At 39.7% G+C, this 25,724-nt stretch overlaps 1 protein-coding gene across 17 annotated transcripts in view; it reads right to left on the bottom strand.

Moving 5' to 3' along the window:
- Window positions 1-4,510: 4,510 nt before the first annotated feature.
- Window positions 4,511-25,724, bottom strand: part of KDM6A (lysine demethylase 6A) — a 289,478-nt gene continuing 268,264 nt past the window's right edge. For 9 of the 17 annotated variants that reach the window (XM_038390659.2, XM_043506376.1, XM_038390697.2 and 6 more), the window contains 7 exons: window positions 22,641-22,789; window positions 21,405-21,519; window positions 19,046-19,233; window positions 17,592-17,733; window positions 8,544-8,670; window positions 7,411-7,581; window positions 4,511-5,392 (listed from right to left, as the gene is read on the bottom strand). In XM_038390659.2, coding sequence (XP_038246587.1) covers window positions 5,363-5,392; window positions 7,411-7,581; window positions 8,544-8,670; window positions 17,592-17,733; window positions 19,046-19,233; window positions 21,405-21,519; window positions 22,641-22,789 — 922 coding nt within the window. In that variant the 3' untranslated portion in view covers window positions 4,511-5,362. Of the gene's footprint in view, window positions 5,393-7,410; window positions 7,582-8,543; window positions 8,671-17,591; window positions 17,734-19,045; window positions 19,234-20,878; window positions 21,302-21,391; window positions 21,520-22,640; window positions 22,793-25,724 lie in introns of those variants that run through there. The other 8 variants (XM_038390670.2, XM_043506355.1, XM_043506379.1 and 5 more) reach the window with 2 other exon arrangements.

Below are 25,724 nucleotides of genomic sequence, written 5' to 3'. Positions count from 1 at the left end.
AATTTGCAGAATGGCTTGGTCCTTTCAATGTAGAAGTCTAGTGCCCTCCTGACATCTAGGGAATGCAATCTATGCTCCTCCTCTGAATTTGGGAAAAAAACAGGTAAGTAAATGTCCTGGCCTATATGAAACCGAGAGATCACATTGGGCTGGAAAGCTGGTGTGGCCACAGGTAGACCTTGTCTTTGTAAAAGACCATATAGGGTGGTTCCGAGGTAAGCGCCCTCATCTCATCTCAGAGACCCTGTGGGAAGATGTTATTGCGATGAATAACGCAACCTTCCAGGAAAGGAGGAGAGAGCAGGAAGTCAGAGGCTCGTGGGGGGTCCCGGGAGCCGTGAAAAAACAAGATTCAGGCCCCCCAGAAGGACAGGGTCTCTGACAGGCAGATAGTGGCGCTTGAGGCCCCTGAAGAACCTGGCAGTCACATCCTGGGCGAAAACCGACCTACCCTCAAGCGGCGGATGGAAGGCTGAGATAGCTGCCAAGTGGACCATAACAGATAAAATGGACAGGCCTTGGAGCTTAAGATGCAGAAGGTAGTCCATGATTAACTGCAGTGAGGCCTGCTCAGGCCAAATGCCTTTATTCGAGGTCCAACAAGTGAACTATTTCTATTTGACCAGGTAGATCACTCTGGTGGAGGGCTTTCTGCTGCCCAACAAGACCCATTGGACACCAGCCGAGCACGCCTGCTCCTCTGCATTTAACCATGCAGCAGCCACGCCATCAGGAGATTCTGCCACTTGTCCTTTCTATGGGACTCCCCCAAGCACTTCAAACAGTTGTCATGGGGATCACTAACAGATATTGGCCTGTTGCATGAAGAGCCTGGTTTGAAGCTGGGGGAATGGGGCATGCCCTGCTCCTGGGCAGAGGAATCCCAATCAGGACTAACTACTAAACTAATCTAATGCTTAATGGTTAACTGAAGTACCTATGAACAATATACGAAGATGATAGATAATGGGTTGTAAAGAACCCTTAATGCTCTTGCAATGCAAGATGAGGCACTCTGATCAACTGTCACAGGTGGTAAGAAGGAACTGAGAGGGTATAGGGCCAGTGATGCCTAATATACCAGCACATGAGCACAGCACTCAAGGGGGTGCCACAGCCATCCCTATGGATACAGCTAAGGCAAAAATCTCTGATGACTGTGCATCTGGGCGTGCCCACACCTAGAATGGAATCGACATGAGCAAGCGCTCGCAGAAGAAACCTCTCTCACTTCTTTGGGTTAACTCAACTTATTCTGCTTTTTTGGCTGCCTATACTTTTTCCTATAAGCCTTTATTTTTTTCTTTTCCAGTTCCTTCCCTTTTCTGAGTCATGCACTTGTCTTTGAACAATTTCTCAAAGTCACTGACTACTTCCTATTCGTTCATCTTTTAATTTTTCAGCCGAAATGTAGTCTATTTGCATTTTAAATATGCCCTCTTAGAATTATCCTCCACCCTCAACTCATGGATTTTAATACTTGCTCTCATGGCACCATGCAAGTATCTTTATTATACCCCTGTAGTTTGCTTTGTTGAAATCCAATACCTTTATTTCAAGAACCCATTGCTTATTATGCTGAATTCAAATAGCCCACACTCATTGCAATAAGGCAACATTACGTTAGTTACCTTTTCAAAATATGTCTCATTATTAGTAAGAAGTAGATCCAGGATGCTTTGTTTTCTGGCTCATGAAATTGTCCTGAAATTTTACAATTTTTGATTGGTCATTTTGCTGTATTTGTTCCCAAACGTATGTCTGGACAATACTGTCTACTCATATGGCTCACATCACTACAGCATCTGAGCACTTCACAAACACTTCTGAATTTAGCTCCTCCCCACACCTGTGAGGTAGGAAGTATTACCCCTACTTTTTACATATGTAGACTGAAGCAGAGAGAGACTGAGTGACCTCCTGAAGATAACACAGGGAGCTTATGATAGAGCTAGAACTGAACCCAAATTTCCTGCACCCCAGTCCAATGCCTTAAGCACAAGACCATTCTTCCTCCTCAAATGTACAACAGCCTTTGATTTTCAAGCTCCTTCAAAGTTGGTCCAGGAGCAAGAGCTTATTTTGCTCTCCTCAAATCCTGGGGTCTGTATGGATATTGACTGCAGTTTCTCATTTAATTCTCTTTAGCCAGCATATTTTGCCACTACTCTGTTAACTATCAATGTGTATCACATTGGTTTTATAAATGCTTTCACTATACCTCCTCCTTCCCTATCTATTAGTCATGTATACGTTGTACTCAGACATTCCAGAAAAGAAGTGTATTACTTTTATAAATGCTCTGGGGCTTGGTAGAACTCCTGCATCAAAACTCATGGCCTGGAGCACTGCAAGTTTTTTTTTTTAAAAAAATCAGTTTTACATCTGTGGGCCATTTTTATGAAGGAGAACTGGCTATTAATTCTCGTACACATTTGATTTTGCCATCAAAACTGACCTGTAGCCATAAGTAAGTGAGCCAATCGAATTCACTTGAACTGTGGTTCACATGTTGAGTTCAAAAGGCCACAGTCAGATTGAAAAGGGATACAGATTTGTGGACATTAGGCTGCTTTTGGTCCCTTTAGTCCTGCTCAGAAGCCATTTATCTTCATGAGTTGAGAGCTCATAGGTATTCTGTGATGGTTACAACTGTCTCTCTCATACACCAGGTAACTCATATTTTAAGCAGCACAAAGTTATATCTCTAATAACTACAATTGATAATATATATATGAACTTGTGCTTTTTTAATAAAAATGAAACACAAAGCATTCTAAATTACAGCAGCTTATAGATCTAAAAACTGTCCACATTTCAGCAGAATACTGTAATTAAGATAAACATTGTAACTGTAAAATGTTAAAGCTCCATGGCAATTTAAAACCACAATAAAGCCTTCAGTCAGACTGTCACAGTATTCTCTCTGCTGATTGCCTGCAGCTTCATTGCTGTAATAAAAATTTCTTTATTGAAAGTATGTGATATCCTCTCCTTTCCAAGAGAGGAAAAAACAAAAAAAGCTGCAGAGCCCTTTTGGTTAATACACCACAACAGTTCTTTCCCTAACAGGCAATGTTCTTTGCTAGTACTAAGAAATAAGAGCATCTTTTGTTTACCATTAGTTGAGGTAAGTTTTCTTGTTTTTACTCTGGTTTAAAGCTACCACAAAGGAGTGACTTTTCAGCTGCAGCATGGTTTTTCAAGATTACAATATGTCTGCATAAAATACATAATTAAAAAAGTTATTTGCAGAATTGGTTATCAAAAGCCCTGACTTAGCTTTAAAGAATTGCAAATATTTGCTTCCTAACGGCTAGTTTATAATTTTGCTGGCAGGAGGAGGAGAGTTTATACTTCATTTTAATCTCTATACCTTTTGTCTAACAACAACTAAAAAGTGGTGTGAAAATTATTTATAACTAGTTAAACTGCAGCAACAGCACTTAACCAAGCTCTACTGATACTTGATTAAAGGAGGCTATTTTCTTTTTAAACTACAAAAACAAGAGGCAATTGCTTAGTCACTGTTCAATATTTACCAAATTATTAGCTAATTAATATAGCTGCATGCTTTGCGTCTAACATCTCACACTGAATACAGGAAAAGGTAACAATGCAATCAGCTCGGTTACACGCTAGAAACAGTGAGAAATTCTGTTATTTGATGCAGAATTCTATGCATCAGTCAACTCTAATCCACTAAGAAAACTATAAATGTTGAAATTTAGTTTTAATGCGTTAAGAAACTGCTGAGAAAAATTATGAGCAACTTAATAAAATAAATGCCATAATTAATTCAAACTGCAAACAGTGTTACAGTCATATATTATAAAGTTACCCTAAATAAACCTAGTGCTTCAAAAATTTACCAGTGATTTTCTATTACAAAATATGTGAAAATACAAAAGACCACCATAAAACAATGACCTTTTTGAGTCAAAACTGAAACCAAGACGACAAAGTCTTATTTTAGTTTGTTAACAGAGACTATTGGAAGATACAAATTTCAATTTGGTTGTATTCTATATACCATATCCACCAAAGCCCATAGTTAACATTCTCATGTAACCTCTAAAATTATTCTAAACTTCCTATCAAACCCATTACTTCTCTGTGACCTTTAAGGTTAGCCACTACTTGTTTTCTACTACTACATTTTGGCAGCAACTATTTATTAGCCTCTTATTGCAAAAAGTGCAATTTAACAATAAACCAGTCTTAAGGGTCTTTTATGTCTTCAGGATACATACCATATATTTTTTAAAAATAATCATACTTTTGTAAGCAATACTTTACAGTAGACATCTCAAATCTACCATATTTATAAAACTTAAAATGAGAGAAATTTAGGCTCTAAATTTTTATCCATATATTTATATTCAGATTCTATATATATTATATATACACACAAGTATATATAAAATATATATATAATCAGAGTCCAAAAATGAACAAAACCTAGGCACTGTACATAAAATCTTTTTTAAAACTCAAACAATAGAAAAACTTTAAACATTAAACAATTTTAATAAAAGTTTCTGTACAATGCTAAGCAGTTTTATTTACATATAGAAAATGTAATAGGAGTAGTGTTTGAAATTACAGCACTCCTTAAAATTTCAATGGCAGGTAATCTGGAAAAAATAACAGCATTCCATTCACAAATATTTTCAAGCAATAAATATGTATTTATAAATAGTGTAAATTTACATCAAGATTAGAAACAAAAATCACAAATCTGAAGTTTATTCCTTAGTCTATGTGCAACCCATTTATCTTTGTGACTTGGCTGTTAATTTTTTTAAATTTTATTTTAGGAACCAAAAGTGTAACCATCATGGTTTCAAAACAAGACAGAAAAACATAAAAGCAGTAAAAAATTTATATCACCTAACTTTTCACATTAAAAAAAATGTTGCCCAAAGAAAGACTTAAAATTTCTAACTACCTTACAAAGAAATGACCAGCTAAGCTAGTACTTTTTCCAAGGGAAATTCTGAAGGGGAAAAATGGATGAAACTAATTCATCAGCCCAGAAACAGAGAAATACAAAAGAGGTGGTCTTCAAGTCAGTAGTCTGTATAATGTTGCCAGTTTTGTCAGATATATACAAAACATGGAATTATTATTATTTTTTTTGAAGTACAGCTGGATGAGCTTTATTTATTTTGAGTTCTGGAATAGGAGGCAGTGCTCTCTCCTGTCCAGTTGGTTGACACTCCGCACTTGGAAGGTTGCATAGACACAGCTTTCAAGCCAGCAGCCTTACAGGATAGCTACAAAAAAAAAATCAGTGGTGCAGAACTGGGTCACTTCCTGAATATCAGAAAAGTTTTCATTTAATGTCCATGGAAAAATGTCAAGATGAGGAGGATGGCAATGGAGGAGCCTGGAAAGAAAAAATAAATTACTTTTTCTACAATGGGCAAAATGCAATTATTCAATAAAGATCCATGTAAACAATATGTATAAAGTTTAAGGGATAAATTAACATAATTGGTTTTATATTTCAGGATTTTTCTAAGACCACATTTGTGATTTTTTTTTGCATATTCAAGTACAATTTGCATTTCATTTTATTAATATTTTACATTAATGCTCTCTAGGCACAGGTACAATTATTTTAAATCATCCATCACAACACTATCTAGATAAACATGCTAAAAATTAGACAACAGAACTCTTCCCTATACAAGCCTTCTGGCTCACCTCAGAACAACTCTGGGAGAACAGATATTTATAGACTTTTCTGTACCAATCACTTCAGTATCTTAGTGCTTCACAAACAATGATTTTGGGTCTTTTACATGTGAACTGAAAGCCAACAACTCTGAGCTCTGTTAAATGAACAGAGGGAGTAAATTCCAGAGTAGAGGGTCCTGTACTGAGAATGCCCTGGATATTTAAATCATGATACCTTAGCTAAAAGCTTACAAGTTATCTCATAAGTCTAGTAAAGAGAAAAAACATTTATCCAAACCAACACTGTGAGCTGCAGCTGGAAATTAATCAAAAGGCATAGTCATTTCTGGACTGCCATACTCAATTAAAATACATCTCAGAACGCTCTAACCAACTACTGTCTACTTTCCTGTGAATGCAAGGTGCATCATGAATCAATTCAGCACCACTCTTCACTCTGATTATGAACAAGACATCTGACCTTGCCTGCAACACTGAAAACCATATGGAATGAATGGACAATCATGCGTTAGCACAGTTCAAACCAGCAGGCTACACCATACAGAACAAGCCTACAAATGGGCAAAGTAGTAATGGACACCAGGGTTTTTGCTTTATAACTCAGATGCAAAGGAGGCCCCAAACAGAATTGTTTGAGAGAATTCTCTTGCCAAGTGGAAAGAAAGCCAGGTTTTTTATTTCCTACTAGAAATAATGTCAAAGTTTTTCTTGAACATGGTGCTAGTCTCTCAGCTTCACTATTTTTATTCTTCTTCTCACAATCCAGGGGCACAGAGAGGTTTCTGGGGGCCCAGGGCGAAGTTTTAAACTGAAGACTCCACCATTCCAAAAAAATTACCATGGAGATGAAAGAGTTTAACACAATGGGATGGGGTGGATTTAAGAAGGGGCCCAGGCCTGTGGGGCCACTGCCTCCCTGTGGAGATAACAGTGGGACTCCAACCTGTATGCAGCCAGTGAGCCACTTCTGGTTCCACCTCCCCCAGAGCTCTAGTCTGGCTGCCAGTGGGAGCAGTATCCCAGACTCCTCAACTCACTCCTACCTCCAGACTCTCAGCCTGGCAGGTTGCCTCAGGCCCAGTGCAATGATGCCAGTGGTGTCTGGATACAGGCCCAGTTGTAATAGGCGAGTCAACTCCAACACTAATCAATGGCAGGCACCACACTTGAGTGGCACTGCAACCCTGTGTGCCATGTCACAATGCCTTTCACTCAAATTTGGCCCAGTTGCTCCTCCATGATGATGAAGGGATGGCTGAGCCAAACCTGAATGGCGCTGAGACTCCATATGCCAGGTCGCAATGCCTGTCAGTCAAATTTGGCACAGTTGCCCTATGGTGATTTTGGAGGCCCTCTCAAATGGGGGTCCCAGGGCAAACTGCCCCCCCCAGTTATGAAAGGCCCTGTCTCTATCTGATCCAGACATGATCTTCAGGTAGCCTCTATATTAGAATTTTAAGCCTCATCCTTGTGAATTTTAACAACTGTTTTTCTCCGGAAACTCGTTTATATACTCTGTAGTAAATTATTGTACTTTTCCATGCATTTCTGCTCCTTCAATATTTTTTTCCTGTAAAAACTAAAAATACAATTCTAGAAATCCATTTGAACCAGAAAATCCAAGGTTTTCATATACAAATAGGTACCAACACAGCATACAACAGCTTTACAAAGATAGTTTTGCACCCACTGAATATAACTTACTAATGTAAATTGGTCATAGGCTTGCATCATGTCCTCCATTTTGTACTGTTCTAGCACCACAAAATTTTCCAGATTCCCGCTTATTTTTCGCGCACAGTCTTGGCAATGTACAACATAGGTCTTTCGAGAATTGCTCTCACTGGTGACAAAAAGCAGATTAAAGACTTCCACCTGTGTAATAGGAAACAAATCAGGGTTGACATCCGTTTTTGGAAAAAATTTTTTTACAGAAAATAAGGCTTGGCTGGTTTGGGATTTATATTCTGACTGTGTGCACGTGCACATAGAAAAAAAAGACAAGGTAGCTCAAGAAAAATTCACACTTCCAGGGTTCAGTCACAGAGGTAGGAACTCTTCCAACTCATGTCTATTACTAGATTAAGATGTTTGAATGAAGGTACTAAAGAAAATGCAGGCAAATATTATCAAGCAAGTTTCAATATCTGAGAGTTATACCTGTAAGATGCATACTGTTAGCATTATACTGGTTTTGTAGATGGGTAAACAGAGAAATTAAGGCCAACATTTTCAAGTGCCTACTGATTTTCAGTGTCCCCCCTTTTTTGGATTCTCAGCCTGGGACAAGAAGTGCCTGATTTTCAGAGGTGCTAAAAGGATGCTTTTCATTTGGTCTTCAGCAATATTGCTCTCCTGTTCTTTAAAAACATATTAAATAATAAGGAGAATCAAAACACCTAGCAAGACAGGGATGTTCTATGAAGAGTGCACACCAAAGTTCTCTCTCTCTTTGAGGTTATTTCTGATCAGTGAAATACAATAAAATAAAATTCTAAAAATGAAGCTCAGTGGATCAAATTCAATACAGATGGGATGAGCCTTTTTTTAGAATCCCAGATAATGGAAAAACATTGCATGAGTAACAACATGTCCATTGCAAAAGAGAGTTTAGCAAAATACAGCCCATATCTGAAAGATCAGACTGTAAGGTCTTAGGAGATGGCAATTGTGTCTTCTTGCATATATCTATTTACAGCAATTAGCAGATAGCGGGTGCTACTGTAATGCAAATAAAGCAATACAAAATTAACAACAGCAGCAATAATAATGGAAGACATCCCAAAAATAGAAAAATAGATCAATTTAAAATTGCGAAGTTCTTTACTTCTACTGACCTCACAAATGCTACAGTAATGGGCAGGCTCTTCCCTTGTTCGCCCATGCCAGACAATCTCTTTTCCTGCAGCAATTAGAGCTTCCCTCAATGTCTGACACTGCTTGAGAGTTCTCAACAGGCAATACCTATTACAAAAATCAAAAGTAAATAATTATACACAAACATTTCCCCTATATTTAGTTCAAAACTAAACTTTATCTGTTGATTTATTCAACATTAACCCCCACCACAACAGTCAGTATATTTCATTTTAATTGGAGCAAATGAAACTTCCTTAAACAGTGAAATACTGTGCTTTTTAGTGTACTGTAGTTATACAACTGTTTTAATCTAACATTATCAACAAGAAGTTTGGTTGACTTACCGGGATAAAACAAACAGCTTACATTTCATATATGAAACTCAAAGTATTATGTTGCTGACCCAAAGCATCATTTTACACTAACAACCTCCTAAAAAGAAATCACCTCCTCAACACTATTGTCTTCCAGTGGCCTAAAGTCCAAAATTTGAGTTTTGGTAGCAATTATTATAGATTAGGAGTTAAAAAAAATACCCAGACTAGTTTCAGAAAATATTTTCTGTAGATTTCTCTAGAAAAAAAATTACCTAAAAATGGAAGAAAATTTTGGTATTGGTTTGCTTACTGCATTAAGGAAGAAAAGTTTAGTGTGCTTCCAAATGACTATTTACAATTGTTTGCAGTATGTTTATGTAAATGACAAAAAACAGATTTGAATTTTAGCTCATCCGGTCAAGCAATACATCATTTTACTTTCCAATATTATGTGAAATACAAGTGTGTTCTCATAAGCGGGCCAAAATGGGTCACCTGACTTTTTTAAATTTCAAATTTGTGTGTCATTTACAATAATTTTTAGTTCTCAACTATCCTTTGCATTTGAGCAGAACTCTGATTTTCCTCTCCAAAGGGTCATTACATACATTACAGACACACTGGAAAACATAAGGGGAAGAAAAAATGCTAGATGGAAAACTTAGTGGAAAAAAGTTTTATTTCCCCTTCCCGGCCCCCCCTCCCCCCAAAATATTGTTCAAACACAGTGCTAGTTCCTTACTTTCTTTTCATTGTATAGTCTTAAATTGCTAATGTATGTTTTATACTTGTTTCTTTATGTTAGCAAAATTTTAGATTCTACATTGAGACTTTATGTTTGTCCCCCACACCCTAACACTAATATCCAGGGACTTGTTAGTATTGTACTGCAAGAACAACACAAACTCAAACTCAAAATTGTAAATAAGCCCATTCTACATTAGCAACTGACACCACCTTCTGACATACTGAACTTTCAAAAGCTGAAAAAAGCTAAAATGCAGGTTATTAAAACTAAAAATTTTTTGGCCTGTGAATATAAAAGTTCTCAATAACGTTGATAATGTATTTAAAGTCTAAATAACTTTTCATTGCTAACACTGAGATAATTTTTTTTGAAGTGACAGATTTTATGCCACTATAAGAAATGTTTAATACAAATACAGTTTTAGCCCCTCATGTATGACACACTTATACAGATGTGTAATTTCAAGCACAAGTAATCCCCCACTAAAGTCAATGAAAGGGGTTATTCACGTAAGTAAATCTTATGTTATGTGTTCCTATCTTAAGTATTTGTAGGATCATGTCCTTAATTTTCAATATTTTGGTTTTTAACTATTGAAACTTAGTAAAATTCAAATAAGATACCCTGAATGTAGTGGCACTTCATAAATTTTAATCTAAAATTGCTATAGTACATTCAAATTAAATTAGTGTTACAAAGTTTAAACCAATTTTTTTTTTAAAGTATCAAGTGACTTAAATCACTTTATCCAATAGAAAAGAAAAGGTCTGAGATTATGTCAAACAAAAGCAGGAATGATTAAGTCAGAGAAGATAAGAGCTAATCACCTGGAAAAGTTTTGCTGCAGAAAATCAGGGAATTAATTTATATCAAAAACAAAAAAAAATTTATGAAACATTTTAAAAACAGATACATCTCTGTAAGAAAGGTAAGAAATACCCAGCACTTATCCTTACTAATAAAATACAAGTAGGGTGACCATATTTCCCTACAGTGAATAAGGGTCACCTGGTAAAATTATTCGTATTCAAGTGAGTTCAACGGCAATCAATCAGAACCATGCAGCACAAACAAACATCAAGTTGACTGAGCCCCTCTTAAAAAGAAATACTACATAGTTGGATTCTTTTTATTTACCTTCTTATCTTTAAGGCTTTATGGTTCAGACGGGAAGAGGTGACACACACACACTCCTGTACACCTCGCTCACACGGGGGGGGGGGGGGGGGGTGCGCGTGTTTGTCCGGCCAACCCTCCACTCCCTCCTGGCGCTCTCCGCCCTCCATGCCTGGCTGGACTGCCGGGATGAACACAACTCTCCTAGTACCTGGCACCGTGTTTTCCCGAGGCAACATGTGGGGGGGGGGGGGCACACAGGGTCACATTCTCCCCCACCAGATTTCTGCCAGGGTTCACATCAGAATGTAGCCAGCAGCACCCTTTTGGCACTGTGCGGGAGGAAGGGAAGGGAGCTGCTTCCAGTCACAGGAGAGGAATGGGAGGGAGTGATGATCTGGCTCACGTCTTTGCAGAGCTCATCTCTTCTACTCCCCCATTCTCCGCGGCTGGATGTAGCTTGTCCCTTCCTGCCCGCACAGTCGAAAGGCAGCTAACACCTCCAGGCTGCCATTGGCCCTGGACAGAACCCAGCCGCCTCCTGTCCCCTGGCTACAACACGGGCAGGAAGGGGTTAAGCCCTGACGATGCATTGTGCACTAGGGCCCAGGGAACCTGACTGCAGGGGCTTCACCGAACCTGACCAGAGAGGTGGCTCAGCAGGGGAGGGGGCCTCAGGACAAAGCAGCCCTGCGCTCCCTGGGGGCAGGACCCAGGTTGAGGGAGTGGGGGTTGAAGAAGGTGTTAAGCCCCTGCCTGGGGGGTGCTGTGGAGCCTGCAGGGTTGGGGCATGAACAGGCTTCAAATGGCTTCCCCCACACCACTCCAGAGCTTGGCTAAGGGATGGAGAGGCTTCCCATGACAGCACTGTGCAAGGCTTTGGCACATGCAGGGCTCAGCTCCTCCTGGCCAGCGCCCCGGGCTGGAGTATCTTGGGCTTTCCTGGGGCCCTAGTCCAGCCTGAGGCAGTGGGGGAAGGAAGCTGTTGGGAAGCTGAGTGCTTGGACCAGCATGGGGAGCAGGGGACCCCACGTGTTGCAAACTGGCCCTGTCACCGGCCTTGCACACCCACCCCCATCATCGGCCACTGGACCCTCCACTAACTGCTGGTGGGCGGGCGGCTGGCAAGCAGGGATCCGGCCAGCAGCAGGATCCACCAGTACTGATGGGGGCGGGGGGAGTCAGAAAATATGGGATAACATGCCCATTTAAAAAAAAAAAAAAAAGCTGGAACACCTGCAGGAGGGCTTAAATATGGGACTGTCCCTTTAAAAACACGATGTCTGGTCACCCAAAATATGAGTCAACTGTCATTTAGCCCATCAGACGGCATTTACCAATATTTAAATCTAAACTGAGTAGCTTTGAGAGAATGTATGTGGAATTTCAGTTATACAATTCTCATTAAGAGCCATCATATTATATAATTATGCTACAAGAGTATCAGTTTATTTAATTTATTTAGTTCTTGCACTGAATTGCCATTAAGAATAATGCAGACTTCTGGGTCATATGGGGCAGGGTCCATAATTTGCTGGCTACAGAAAATCAAATACATTACATCTATGAAGGCTGTTGGTACACGCAATCCCTAATCAGCCCAGCTCTCTCCAACATGCCATTGCAATCACACCTTTGAGATTAGCCAATTAAGTTTTTATCAATTTGGAGTAATGATAAGAAGGCAGCAGGTGGGATTAGTCCAGCAACAGACATCTGAGGACTGGAAAGACACCTTTTAATTTTCTGTCTATTCTATTTGCTGGCTACCCTGTTTTTGTAACTGAAAGAGCACAATAAAGTAATTTATTAGTTTAATAATTTAGAAAAAAAGTCTGAAACATTACCTGCTTAAGAAGTATGTCTTGAATTAAAAAGAACTACTGTCAATATTTGGTGCTCCCATACAATATTTAGATGGGTTCTTTGGGAAGGCCTAAAAGCCCTTCTCTCAATTGTTCTTCAGAGTCTCAGCTTTCATTGCCAAAAAGTTTTCTAGCTGTTACAGTTGTGAAGAAAGCATTTAAAACAAGAGCAGATGTTGCAGCGATATCTGCCTGAGCTTTTAGAGAGCCTGAAAACTGTGATGCCAATGGCGACAGTTAACAATATTGACATTTTCAAGTATTTCATAGCTAATCAAAGCATATAAGAAAGAAGTGTAAGTATCATTATGAAGATCTACACCAGCATTTCCCAAAGTGTGTAATGCCTGAAGGACTTGTTAAGGGGAGGGGGCAGATGAAAGATGTACAAATTAACACCACACAGTCGGGCTAAAGGGAGGCACAACTCATTTCACTTTCCTGAAGGCAGGCTCAGCTTTCAAAAATTTGAGAAACACTGCTCCAAGTAACAGGTTTCAGAGTAACAGCCGTGTTAGTCTGTATTCGCAAAAAGAAAAGGAGGACTTGTGGCACCTTAGAGACTAAAATTTATTTGAGCATAAGCTTTTGTGAGCTACAGCTCACTTCATCGGATGCTCCAAGTAGTATACTTTATTAGGGTATGGGATAGGCTTCTGGTAAAAAAGGATAGACCTTACAGTCTAGTACAGACATAGGGTGAACCCACTGTGAGGGAGATGTCAGCCTGATTTCTTCTGTGAGAAAGGGCAGCAAGATCTGCATCTGAACCTTTATATATTTGGTGAAGTTTTCAAAGCCTGGTTTTCATCTTGTCCATCCCCTTGATGCAGGGCTGTTCTCTATAAATATATCCTTCAGTAATTTGTCTACTCTGGTGCAAATATCCTGGGATACGTATCATCTGGATCTCCTGATTTGGGCATATTCATTATTTCTTACGTATCCTTTTACCTATGCTTTTATAATCAATATCCCTTCACTGCTTTCTAGTTACACAAACCCTATTTTCTTTATTTCATCCAAAATGACTTTTTTCCCTATAAAGCTGTTGAGTATTGCAATCATTTTAGAATTACTGTCTCCCTACTCATTCATTAAGGTGTCCCCACTCTCTAATATTTCCTTTTTCTTTTGCCTCAATATATTTGTAAATGCCTTTCTTATTCCCTTTAGACACTTCTGCTATCATCATCAGGGGATTGTTTTTTGGGAGATGGGGGTGTCTTTTCTCTTAACTTATTTTGGATATTTTTATTTGGTTCCCCAAACAATTTCAGCCCCACTTCCAGATCTTTGAACACTGTTTTTTTTTTTTTTATAAGCTTCTGGTCCTTTTTATTTTCTTTTATGTAAAAGGACAATGCTGGGTTGCATACTTATTGTGATGTCTTAAATGCTCAAACTTTCTTTCAAATGCGTACATTTTAATTCTTTCCCTTGCACAATAGTCCCAAACATTTACAGGTATACTCATTCACATTTAGTTTTAAATACTGCTCTTTGTCATGTATGCCAGTGCCTCTATGTCACTGCAGAACATTTTAGCTTATTTTTTTAAATGAGAAGCACAAGTCACTTTTATTTCAGCAAAAACTCTTCCTCTACCCTGTTTCCTACCTATTTTGGTACTTAACTCCCAAAAGAGGGGACTGTTTTAGACTATCTAGGTGCCTTGGATTTCCTTGACCTGTGTCCATTTGGATACAAATCGTCATTTGGCACAGAGTTGGCATCTGTTGCATTGATAAATAACCTTTTCCAATTATCAATAAAGATCAAGTATTCATGCCGATATTCAATGAGCTATATTTGAAACCAATGACTATAAAGTGTTGGCAATAGAATACAGAAGCTAGCAGGAGTGGACGTAACTACTCTCAGGCGGCCCCATCCCTTTCCCCTTGAGCAGGTCTAGTGGATAGTTTTGGACAATGGTTCTTCTCTCCCAAGGGCACTCACATTAGTGTTCAGAGAGTACTATTTGGAACCCCTATTTTCTCTATATATGGGGCCGAAATGAGGGCTAGAGGGGAGATATGGACTGCAGTATGTTCTGTATGCTGACCATATCTTTCCGTCTCCATTTCAACTAACTTGATAAGTATGAACAAACACTTGTTTCAGAGTCTAGCAAAAATTGTGGGCTGGGTGATGGCTCACTGGATGAGGCTTAATCCAGGTAAGACAGAAGAGATATTGGGTAGACTGGGGAAAACAACTGCAAAGTATGGCAAAAGATTATATCTGCCATCTGATTAAGGGGGTTCTTCATTTGTAGTGTACATTTGCAATTTAGGCATCTAATTAGATTCCCAGCGGCTGTTAGTCAAACAGAAAGCAATAGTTTAGACTTCCCTGGGTTTGCTGGAGAATCTCTGGGACTTCCCAAGGATGCTTACTGTGAGCTTTAGCATCTTAACTGAAAGGGTAAGGATGTTGAATTTTTAATAAAGGCATCTTTATCCAAAAAGTTAGTCACTGAAGCTATATACATGTTCACAACCCCCTAAAACACAGACTCTTAAACAGTCTGACTAAAAATCCCTTCCCCTCTCAACTTCCAATCTTGGCATTTGTGTTGTCACCATTTCGTTAGTTCTCCAATCATCAGGGTATATTCCAGTCTAGACAGAACACTAACTTCTAATGTAAAAAAGTATCAGGAAAATACCCTCAGATTTTTTTTTTTAAATAGATCCTTAAAGGTGAGGGGTATATGTGTAATTTTCTCTCTCCTGTAATTTTCTCTCTTGCAGGGTTAAACCCAGTTTTTTACAGGTCACCTTCAAGGTGGTTTATAAGCCCCCTCATATTAAAAGGATGAGAGCTGCAGGGCATTCTTTGTGATGAGTCATTTACTCTGAAATTCATTCTCCTGTACCTTGCCCGGAGTGACCCAAAAGGTCACAAATATGTTGGCCCACACAGTATTATTCCTGGGGCAATTCTGTGCCACTGCGCATGCACAGAATTAACGTTCCCCCCAGATTTTTTTTGCTTCACTGCAAAAAAATGACTGATGGGGAAGCAAAGGGAAGCCACAAGAGAGCTTGTGTACCCCTTCCGAGCAGCACGGGTGTGTCATTTTGGGTGCCTGGAGCAGCCACTGGAGAGGTAAATCATCACAGGGTGCGGTGCTGAGGACATCCCTGCCAGTGGCTCTTATTCTGTGCTGGGCTCACCTACTAGTCCCAGGTGGGATGGGCAGGATGGGACTTCCTCTTTCCCTGCAAGGAATGGCCAGGGCAGACCCACCCCCAGAAACCTCCTTTGGCTGCAGGAAGCTCCGCATCTTCCCCTTATTTCCTGCCCCCATCACTCCTCAGTCTTGGAGGGAGGGGTGACTGTGTGGGGAGCTGCTCCCCTGTCCACCCAACCCCCATGCATCCAGATGCCCCCATACCCAGACACCCCTGCCAAGCCTCACCCCCAGCACCCAGAACCCCCCACCGAGGCCCCCGCACCTGAACCCTCACCCTGCTGAGCTTCACCCGCTACATCTGGAGCCCCTCTACACCCAGCCCCCCTGCATAGCCTCTCACCGCACCCAGCCCCTCACCCCCCCCAGTCCCCTGCACTTGAACTCCCACCCCAAGAAGCCCCACCCCCACACTTGGACCACCCCAATGAGCCCCTGCACCCAGACCCCCACCTTTATGAGTCCCAACCAGCTGTACTGGACCCTCACCTAAGCCCCACTCCCCCAGCACCAGATTCCCTCATCCCATACACACAGAACAACCCTGCTGAGCCCCAACCACCTTCACTGGACCCCCATGCAGTCCCATTGCCTTGTGCCCGGACCCTCCTCTGAGCCACCTGCACCCAGATAACCCCACACAGAGAGATAATCCTCTCACCCCACACCTGGATCTCCCCACACTAAGGACCTCCATACTTGGATCCTGCTATTCTGAGCCTGCCTGCCGACACCTGGTACACTTGGCGTGGAGGGACAGGGCTCCAGGGTATTTCTGGGGCAGGCCCAGCTCTTGTGCTGTGTCAGGATCCGGAGCAGCCTCACCACTGAGTCTTTGTCCGGGGTGATGGCGACGACGGCGATCTCCCAGCTCTGTGCAGCCTATGTTACCCACTGCCATGCTTGAGTCTCCGCATTTATTTATTGACAAATAAAATTTGCAGAATTTTAAAATACCGTGTGCAGAATTTTTACTGTCTTGGCGCAGAATTCCCTCACGAGTAAAAATATGCTGGAATACTCATCTGCTTTCTCAGGATTTCAGAGGGCGGAAGTGATGCCAGATGATTTATTTTTGTATGGCTTTGTATGGCATGAAAGATATGTTAAAGATGACTTGAACCTGGGAAACACACTTTTGAAAATGCTCAATTTTGAACCCATCTCATTTACTCAATTAAATCAGCTGCAGGACTCTTCAAATGAAAGGGGTCTGTGGGGGGAGAAGCTTCCCAAACCCTGCCTCCTTGCTTGTCAAAGATGTTTTCCCTGCCTCTCTTGGTGATAGAATATAAATCAGCTAAACGTGAGTACTGGAAACGAACAAGTAAATTTACTATTATAATATTTAGTTTAACTTTAAAAATAATTAAACATGCTCACCCCAAGTCTGAAGTTTACTGACAGCAGAAGGCCCAATCTTTCAACTTGTTGTTATATACAGGCAGACCCTTGTGCTCGTGCAGGGCCCCATCAGAGTCAACAGAGGTCTATCTGCATACAAGTTGCAAGATTGAAACCTAAAATATTGTTGAAAAAACTCTGGAGCTCACTGTTAAGATAAAAATATCAGGAAATCTAGGCCTAAAAATTACACTGAATACCTAATGCACCACATCAAAACAGCATTCATTTAATGTAATGCTAAACACAATCTAATAAAATGGATTTCACTAGAAAGTTATTTATTCTGTAAATAAAAAAGATCACCCTCGTTTTTTCAAAATAAGAACAGTCATCTGTCGAAATGGATACAAAAAAATTTAAAATACACTTACTTGATCATTTCAAAAAGCTTTGGATCTGAGACCTTTATATTTCGTGCCATGTTCCACGAAAGATGAATCATTGGCACTATTGACTTGACGCTCTGCAGTTTATTCCACTCGTACCGTTCCACTGCCAATTTATATTGACAGGCTAGAAGAAAAAGTTACAGTAACTTTCAGATAAGCCAATAAAGGATACAAGAAGATCTCCTGGTCATACTCAAAACCTGAATTTTGTAAGATTGGAGAAAACTACATACTGTACGCTACAGTGGTTGCCATTACAATTTTTACAGCTTTGAAAGTAAATTTTTACACAATAGTCCCTTATATTTAGAATATTGAGAGCATACACAATTCCACAATAACCTGAAAAAGCGTTTTTAAATAATGGTTTTTAAAATGGTTTTAGTTTAAAAGTAAACAGAGATCACTTTAAAAACGGGATTTTTAAATTTAAATTCTCAAATATTTAGGGTTTAAAACCTAATTTGCTAGTTTCTGCAACTGCCTTTGTTCCATCCAATTCTATATTACAATTCTGTCATATATTTACAATACGCAATTTCTAAACATTACACAATAGAGAGAGGTTTGTTGATGATAGATTAGGAATGTTAAATTTATGCTAAGCAACATAAGGAATGTCTTGTTGCACATGTGTTGCTGCTCAGGGAATGCCAGTCAATTCAAGTGATCTTGGAACGATACCGCTTATAGCACTAAACCAAAATAAAGTTTGTGGTGTGCATTACTAGTTAAGAAAATCGCTCTTTTCTGAGCTACGTACTGGTCCTCTTTTGTCTGCTGAATTTCCTCCCATTCTCTGAGATTATCTTTCTATTTTTCTGCTTATACCAGTTTGAACCCTAATGATTTTACATAATTCTCTCATAGCTGTGGGTCTGAAACATCTAGCCAAATGTTTTTATTTGTTTTAAACTGAAAGATTGTACTTAAAGCCAATATTCCTGGAACTTTTTAAAAACCTCAAGATTTTATACTGGTTTATAATTGCCTCTTATTATTAAAAATAGGAGAGCTCAATGGTCTTGAAAAAAAACTAACTACTGGATGGTCAGTCCTCCTCACCCGTGCAACCTCTTTCCTAGATGGATGAACAGGATGAGGAGAGGAGAAAGGAAATGATTAGATGAATTCACTCTACCTTGCACTCCACTTCCTTCCTTTCTCTTTTTGTCTTTATACCAAAATTTAGTCACGATTGTGGTGAGGCTTAGTCTAAATAAATCGTGAAAGGACTGTGGTGCTTATGTTTTCAGTCTTCCTTCAGAGGAAAACATTTCAGGTTTTAACATTATACAGTTTGTGTTGAAATAGATATAATTTTTATCTAGTAAAATATGGTAAATTAAAAGCCCAAAAAGCCCAAGAGAGTTGGGATGCATGTGGTACAATACGAACAAATTATCTATGTCATCATATATATTATTTCACCATACCTGTAAGAGGGCCAACATTCCAAGCAATGTTGTTGCACCAGCCAATAGCCTGAACCCAATGAACAGTGCCAGCATTTATCCACACCAAATCCCCAGGTCTCTGAATAAACCTATAAACTGGGACATTGGCTTCATACAAGTCTTCCAAGTTAGGCCACCAAGAGCCCATTAGGAAATTCATATTATTTCTGAAACAATAGGAAAAAAACAGTCTTCCACATTTACCAATAGATAAATTAGGGGTCTATGCCTACTAACAAGATAAAGTTAAGTTAATCAGAATACTTGCGTACAGCGATCACTATTACAAATGCTTCCAACTAGTGATTGATGACACAGGAAATGGTAAAAAATAAAAAATAAACCCCCCAGTGTTTTCTTCTCTTGGTGGCTGATTTGAATCCAGTGTAGGGTCATTATGTCTTGAATCTGTATGTAGCAACTTGGCTGCATGTGTGAAATGAGCTGATGGCCTCCATTTATTGTCCAGGTTTTTGTCTACACTATTTTTTCTTAACATTTCCCAGTATTGCTATCACTAATACAACTCCATCGGTAGTCGCAATCAACATAATATTAGTGTAGAATGACTACGGGCATTTTAACCACTGTCATCTAACCCCGCTCAGAGCAGGTCTGCACAACATGGTGTTCAAAATGCCAGTGGTTGCTGATGCCTTTTCTACTCTAGCACTCCAATATTGCTACCACAATTGGATGATAGCAACAGTGGGAAATTTTAGGAAAGAAGTCTAGATTAGACAAGGCATAGTGACTAGAGAACACATCTTCAACACCACCACCACCAGCAGCTCTCTTCTTATCAGTCTCAGTAAAGAGGCCAAGGTATTAGTTGCTATGGTGACTGAATTAATTCTCCAACCCGCCAATTCAACAGTACAACCTATATGTTAACTGCTATATAATAACTGTACTGTTAATTATAAATTGCAGTCAGATCAGATGAAGAGTTCTGGCTCATATAAATTTCTTCCAGTGAATAAATACATATCATCTACTAGTCATCAATAATTAAATCACTAACTGCTTTTTCTTTTATCCTCTTCCACATCTTACTTGAAATTGTTCATGAAGCGTGTCTTTTGACTTTTTCTTCATATATTTTAAATGCAAGGGCTGATTGAGCTGGGCATGTCCCTTTTATCTGTCCTCTTTCATCCCTTGGGCCTGTCAGGCTGCTCTTAAGCCTGATGCCACGTTATTTGTGAGATGGTAGCACCCAGTCCTGCACTGCATTATCTTCAGTGATTCAGGCTCTCTCAAATTCTTTGAACTATTTCACTTTTAGCCTTCCACCTTTGATTTCCTCTGCTGCTCTCTAGCAGTTTCAGAATGGTTTGACTCTAGTTCTAAGATGTTTGTCATGTTGGTGTCATTTTTTCTTTAAAATATTTTTTTCTGTTGTTGTCATATTGGCTCAGTTTTGTGCAGTCTTTGAAAAGAATGCATCGCTATCATACAATCAAATAATGAACACATAAGAAAACCAAATGTAGTTTAAAAGCTAATCTACAGAATTAACACAACATGGATTTATTTTCATTGTTGATTGTGAGACACTATGGCCATTTTAAAAAAAACCTGCAAAGACACTTGCATATACACAAAATACACTTGAGTAACAGAGCAGATTAATCACGTATGGGAGCAATAAATATTTCCCTATCACCCTTCCTACACACCTTAAAACTGATATGGAAAGACTACCATTTGAGTAAGAGTGCTAGTTAGTCTTCACGTACATAACATAAAATCTAAGAGAGTGGCAGCAATGATTATGTGATGGGCTTTGTAAGGTGGAAATTGGATCGAGGTCTTAAAATACATCTGGGAGTAGTAACTTTTGAGCCCTCCTGATATGTTCTGAATCTGAACCTTTGACTTGCATGTCAAAGTCTCCATATCCATTACAACCCCCCCCCCATGTCACCTATGCTCCCTCTTCCACCACCTTTATTTTTTCTTTTTAAAAGTCCTGAAATAAATCTAAGTTAACTGCTGATGGTTGGGGGCAAACTATCCTGAGGCAACTGAGATAATCATAAAGTTGGCTGTTTTTTGCATACTGCAATCTATTTTGTTAAAATGGTGAAAAAGTATAAAGGAAAAACAGACTTTTCTGATTCATCAGAAGCTATAAAATATCACCTCCACCTCCCCATTGACAGCATGTGTGAGATGTTTCTGCATCTGACAGGTATACACACAGAAGCCCTAAAAACATCTGAGCACAACATATAAGTGAGCTGTAGCTCACGAAAGCTTATGCTCTAATAAATTTGTTAGTCTCTAAGGTGCCACCGGTACTCCTTTTCTTTTTGCAACATATGAGACTTACTTTTCACAGAAGTCATTCAGGACACCCCAATAGCTTTCAGGAACAACAAACCATTCACAGTCACCTGGACCAATATTTATGTTTACTGAACAGAAGTTGTTATTTTCTTGGTGACCTGAAATTCATGAGAAAAATTGTTATTTTCATAGTAATGATAATTTTGTTTTTGACAGCACTGTGAGCATGTAAAGTACTATGTAGGCACTAATTATTATTAAGGCAAATTATATCACAGCTTAATTATATATGTATTTGTAAATAATGCCTAGCGCCACAGCATTTGAGTATCTACACTTTTTTAAAAATACACAATAAAAACACTGTTACTTAGGATATGTATTAGTGACAACACAGTTTTGCTTTGATTGATTTGTGGATGACTAAAAGTTATCAATTTCTCTAATCTTTGATATGCATAATGCTTTGTGGCTCCCCTCTTGTAGATCTTAAGAGCTCTGCTATACCTGAGCTTCAGTCAAACACAATTATTATTTTTATTTTGGGGGCACCTGGAGGCCCGACGCAAGATTGGGGCCCCACTGTTTCAGGTACATATTAAGAAAAAATCCCTGCCCCAAAGAGCTTTCAATCTACATAGACAAGATAGACTAAAGTAGTATTACCTCCATTTTACTGATGGGAAACTGAGGCACAGATACACTAAGGGACTTGCAGAAGGTCACATATGAAACCAAAGGCAGAGCCAGGGACTGAACTAAGATCTCCTATATCCTAGTTCAATGTCTTAATCACAAATCTATCTATCTATCACTGAAGGATGTCTTTTACCCTCAGGTAACTAAAGTTTAAATTAAACAAATTTAGCTCTTAAAGGTTTAATTATAAACTGCCATTCTAGGAATTTACAAGCTCTGCTGGAAAAGCTTACAGAAGCTTGCAAGATGTGCAAGTGAAGCAAGTCAATCGTGTCTCATTTTTCTTAAAGAAAGAGGCAATTAAATGCAAAAGGTTAGCAATAATGAACATTGAAGGTTGTGAAAATAAAAACACTTAAAAGTTAGGAAATTTCAGAAGTTAATGTTACAGGAAAAAGTAACTGTCACTTTCCATATGCACCATGAAGCATTTTCTAATTTCTTGTTAAACTGATACTCTAATATACACTTGTGTTATATTTATGCACATCATAAACTATATAAGATCTGCACTGAGACCAGGTTAACACCTTCTTGACTTTATTGCTTGATTTTTTCCATGGAAAGTGTCTGTACTTACCTGGCGTCCTACTCCCTGGAACCTTCATGTACAACTGGACTGTGTTCATTCCCAGGATTGTATGACCAACATGGCTTAGAAGATTTCCTGCTGACACCACACGTACAAAAGCAGGAAGTTTTGTCAGTTCATGGAGCTGCAACTTCCACCTGCAGTAAAACAACAAATCAACAACTGTGAATCCCTAAAGTTCATGGGATACTTAGGGAATTATATTAACAGCATTTTATAAAACTGTTAACATATAGGTTACAGGAATAGAAACTGTTATTGTGTGTTTTCATGTTTCTTGAAGAAAACTTCATACACAATTTAATGTCTCATTTTTGAATTATATCAATTCATAAATCAATTTAATGCTAATGTTTAATTGAAATCCAAGTCTTAATCGTAGAACTGTCCATTCTGGCATAAGTTTTCAGAAAATTACATTTCAGAATTGTATACCTAGCTTACACTGATTGCGCAGGCAACTGTGGTAACTGCATACACATTAGGTGTGCAATTGAGCACACATACTATTGAAAACTTAGGTCTCAGATTCCATAGATCCCTAACTTTAAGTTTGGAAATGTCACAAAAATTCCTGCTATTCTTTAAACTTGAAATTTCAGCACACACATCACATAAAACCTCTATGCATTAAACCGCAAACAATCCCCAATTAAAAAAAAAACCCCACCACGAATTCCCACCAGTCAACATCAGTATATGGAAGTGGAATTCCATCCTTATTCTTCCTTCCTGTTCCAATTAACACGTGAAGTCTGTTTACTAAGGAGATAAGGATGGCTGTGGTGGTGAAAACAGCAGTTACAAAATCTGTTTCCCAGCTACTACAAGAAGCACTCCCTACTAACAATGAAGAGGCCCTGCAGGAACTTACAAGTTGATCCCACTCCCAGGTTGGTCACAGGATCTCAGCAAATTTTAGGGAACTAGCACAAGAGGAATGAGGTCTTAATTTCACCCCTGCACAGAAATGACAACCCAAGTGGAAACAGCTGCACATGTACCTCAGAATGGAAGGGAGATCCAGGAGAAAACTGGAGAAGCTTAGGCAGCATGCTCTAGGATACTGGAGCCAAAGAGAGCAGTGTGATAGGTTGGTACTTGGAGAGAAAGTTGGGATCAAGGAAAGGTTTTTTTTCCTCCTTCAAGATGGGGAAACAAGATCTTTAGCCATAGAAAAGGCTTAAAATCCACTTATCTGTAGAGCCATGACAAGTAAAAAGTCAGATTGGTTGCATGAGTGGGACCTTTGTCACTCTGATTACCTGGACTATAATGTTTTGATAAATGAAATGCAAAAATTCCTAGTTGCAGCACCAGTTGGCACTGTTCAAGACTTGCTGCTGCTTCTCCCATATCACCCCAGCAGGTGACTGTCTCAGCAGGAAAGACAACCCCAAGAGTACTAAGAAATGTCTGAGATCCTGGAGCACACTGGACAACAGCACAGAACAGAGCTGAGACCAGGTGGACCAGAACAGTGCAACAGAGCACTGGGTGAACCTGATGCCATCAGGGCTCAAGCCAAAGGGAAAACTAATCACTTGGTGAACCAACCTGCAGGAGACCAGGACCATCAGGATTGGACTACAGATTGGGGAGGGGTGGGGGGGGTGAGGGGAAGGGAAGAGAAGAGGAAGGGAGTACAGTGGCAGCAGATGAAGAGAAGTATCCAGTCACCTGGAGGAGCAACGAGATGGCCAGCGGGGGGAATGAAAATGTGGGGACCCAATTAGCAGGAGGCTGGGGCTTTCAGGAGCTGCAAGGGAAGATCTCACCAACAGCAAGACAAAATCATCAATCCTAAACTGGGGGACTGCAGAACAAAGACAGACTGAGACAGTGAAGGGTTCTGACCATCAGGAAGGTGGGGTCATCAGACACAAGTTGCAGACAGAACTTGACCAGCATGTCTACAGTGCAATTAGACACTTATGGCTGGCCTGTGCCAGCTGACTTGGGCTCGTAGGGCTTGGGCTAAGGTGCTTTTTAATTTCAGCATAGATATTTGGGCTCAGGCTGCAGCCTGAGCTCTGGCACCCTTCCATCTCACAGGGTTCTGGAGCCGGGGCTCCAGCCCAAGTCCAAATGTCTACACCTACAGTTAAACAGCCCCTTACTCCAAACCCATGAGCCACCATCAGCTGGCACAGGCCACCTGTGGGTTTTTAATTGCAGGCTAGCCTCCCTATGACTCATTCAGCAGAAACAGAGGCCTTCAGGCTCAAACAGTGGAGACCCCAGACCAATGGGAGACAGGCAACCAATCAGAGGGAGATCAGAGCTTTTGGGTTCAAGTCAGAGAGGGAACCCAAAGAGCAGACCTGTTATGGAGATATGCAGCCTAGCCAGACACTGGATCAATGGGGAATGCCTAGAGACAGGAGAGCATTGGTCAGATTTTTGATAACTACTGTATGTTTTTCATAATTTCCCCATTCTACCTCTTAGCCTCACTCATGGGAAATATCTGTCTTTAAATATCAAATTTTCTCATATTATCCAGGTTCCTCTGAACTGCAGGGAGGGATCATGGCCTGGGACACTGGTGTATTTCTGCCTGGCAAGTAGGCACTGCGTACATTTTTCAAGCCTTGTTTGTAGACAGAAGGAAGAGAAAACCAGAAAGGAGAGAATGGTTAGATATGAGGAAAATTGAGATGAAAGAGACAACAAAAAGGATGGGGAGTCAAAAAGTTAGAGGAAGATAGGAAGATCTCCATTCTAAACTCTTTGGGACAGACATTTGAATTATTCTATTTATAAAATGCCATGTATATTTTGTGGTATAACAACAACAAAGGAGAGAGCGGATGAAGAACGCTGTTGCTGGTTGTCAATTTTATTTTTGAAATAAAAGTGATCAATAACTTGGGTAGAGAAGTTTACAGTAGGGCAGACTGATTTAAACTGAAGTGATTTAAACCTTGTGTTGCATTTGTAGAGCTCTGCAAATCTGCGGCTATCTGCTTTATATCCACAGATGTGGATATCCGCAGACCATTTTTGCGGTTGCAGATTGGATGCAGATACAAATTTTGTATCTGCGCAGGGCTCTATGCATTTCTACTT

Source organism: Dermochelys coriacea, chromosome 1, assembly GCF_009764565.3.
Source record: "Dermochelys coriacea isolate rDerCor1 chromosome 1, rDerCor1.pri.v4, whole genome shotgun sequence".
In the NCBI taxonomy this organism is placed as follows: Eukaryota; Metazoa; Chordata; order Testudines; family Dermochelyidae; genus Dermochelys; species Dermochelys coriacea.
The sequence above is the reverse complement of the archived record's forward strand: the minus strand, read 5'-3'. Positions and strand labels throughout refer to the sequence as shown.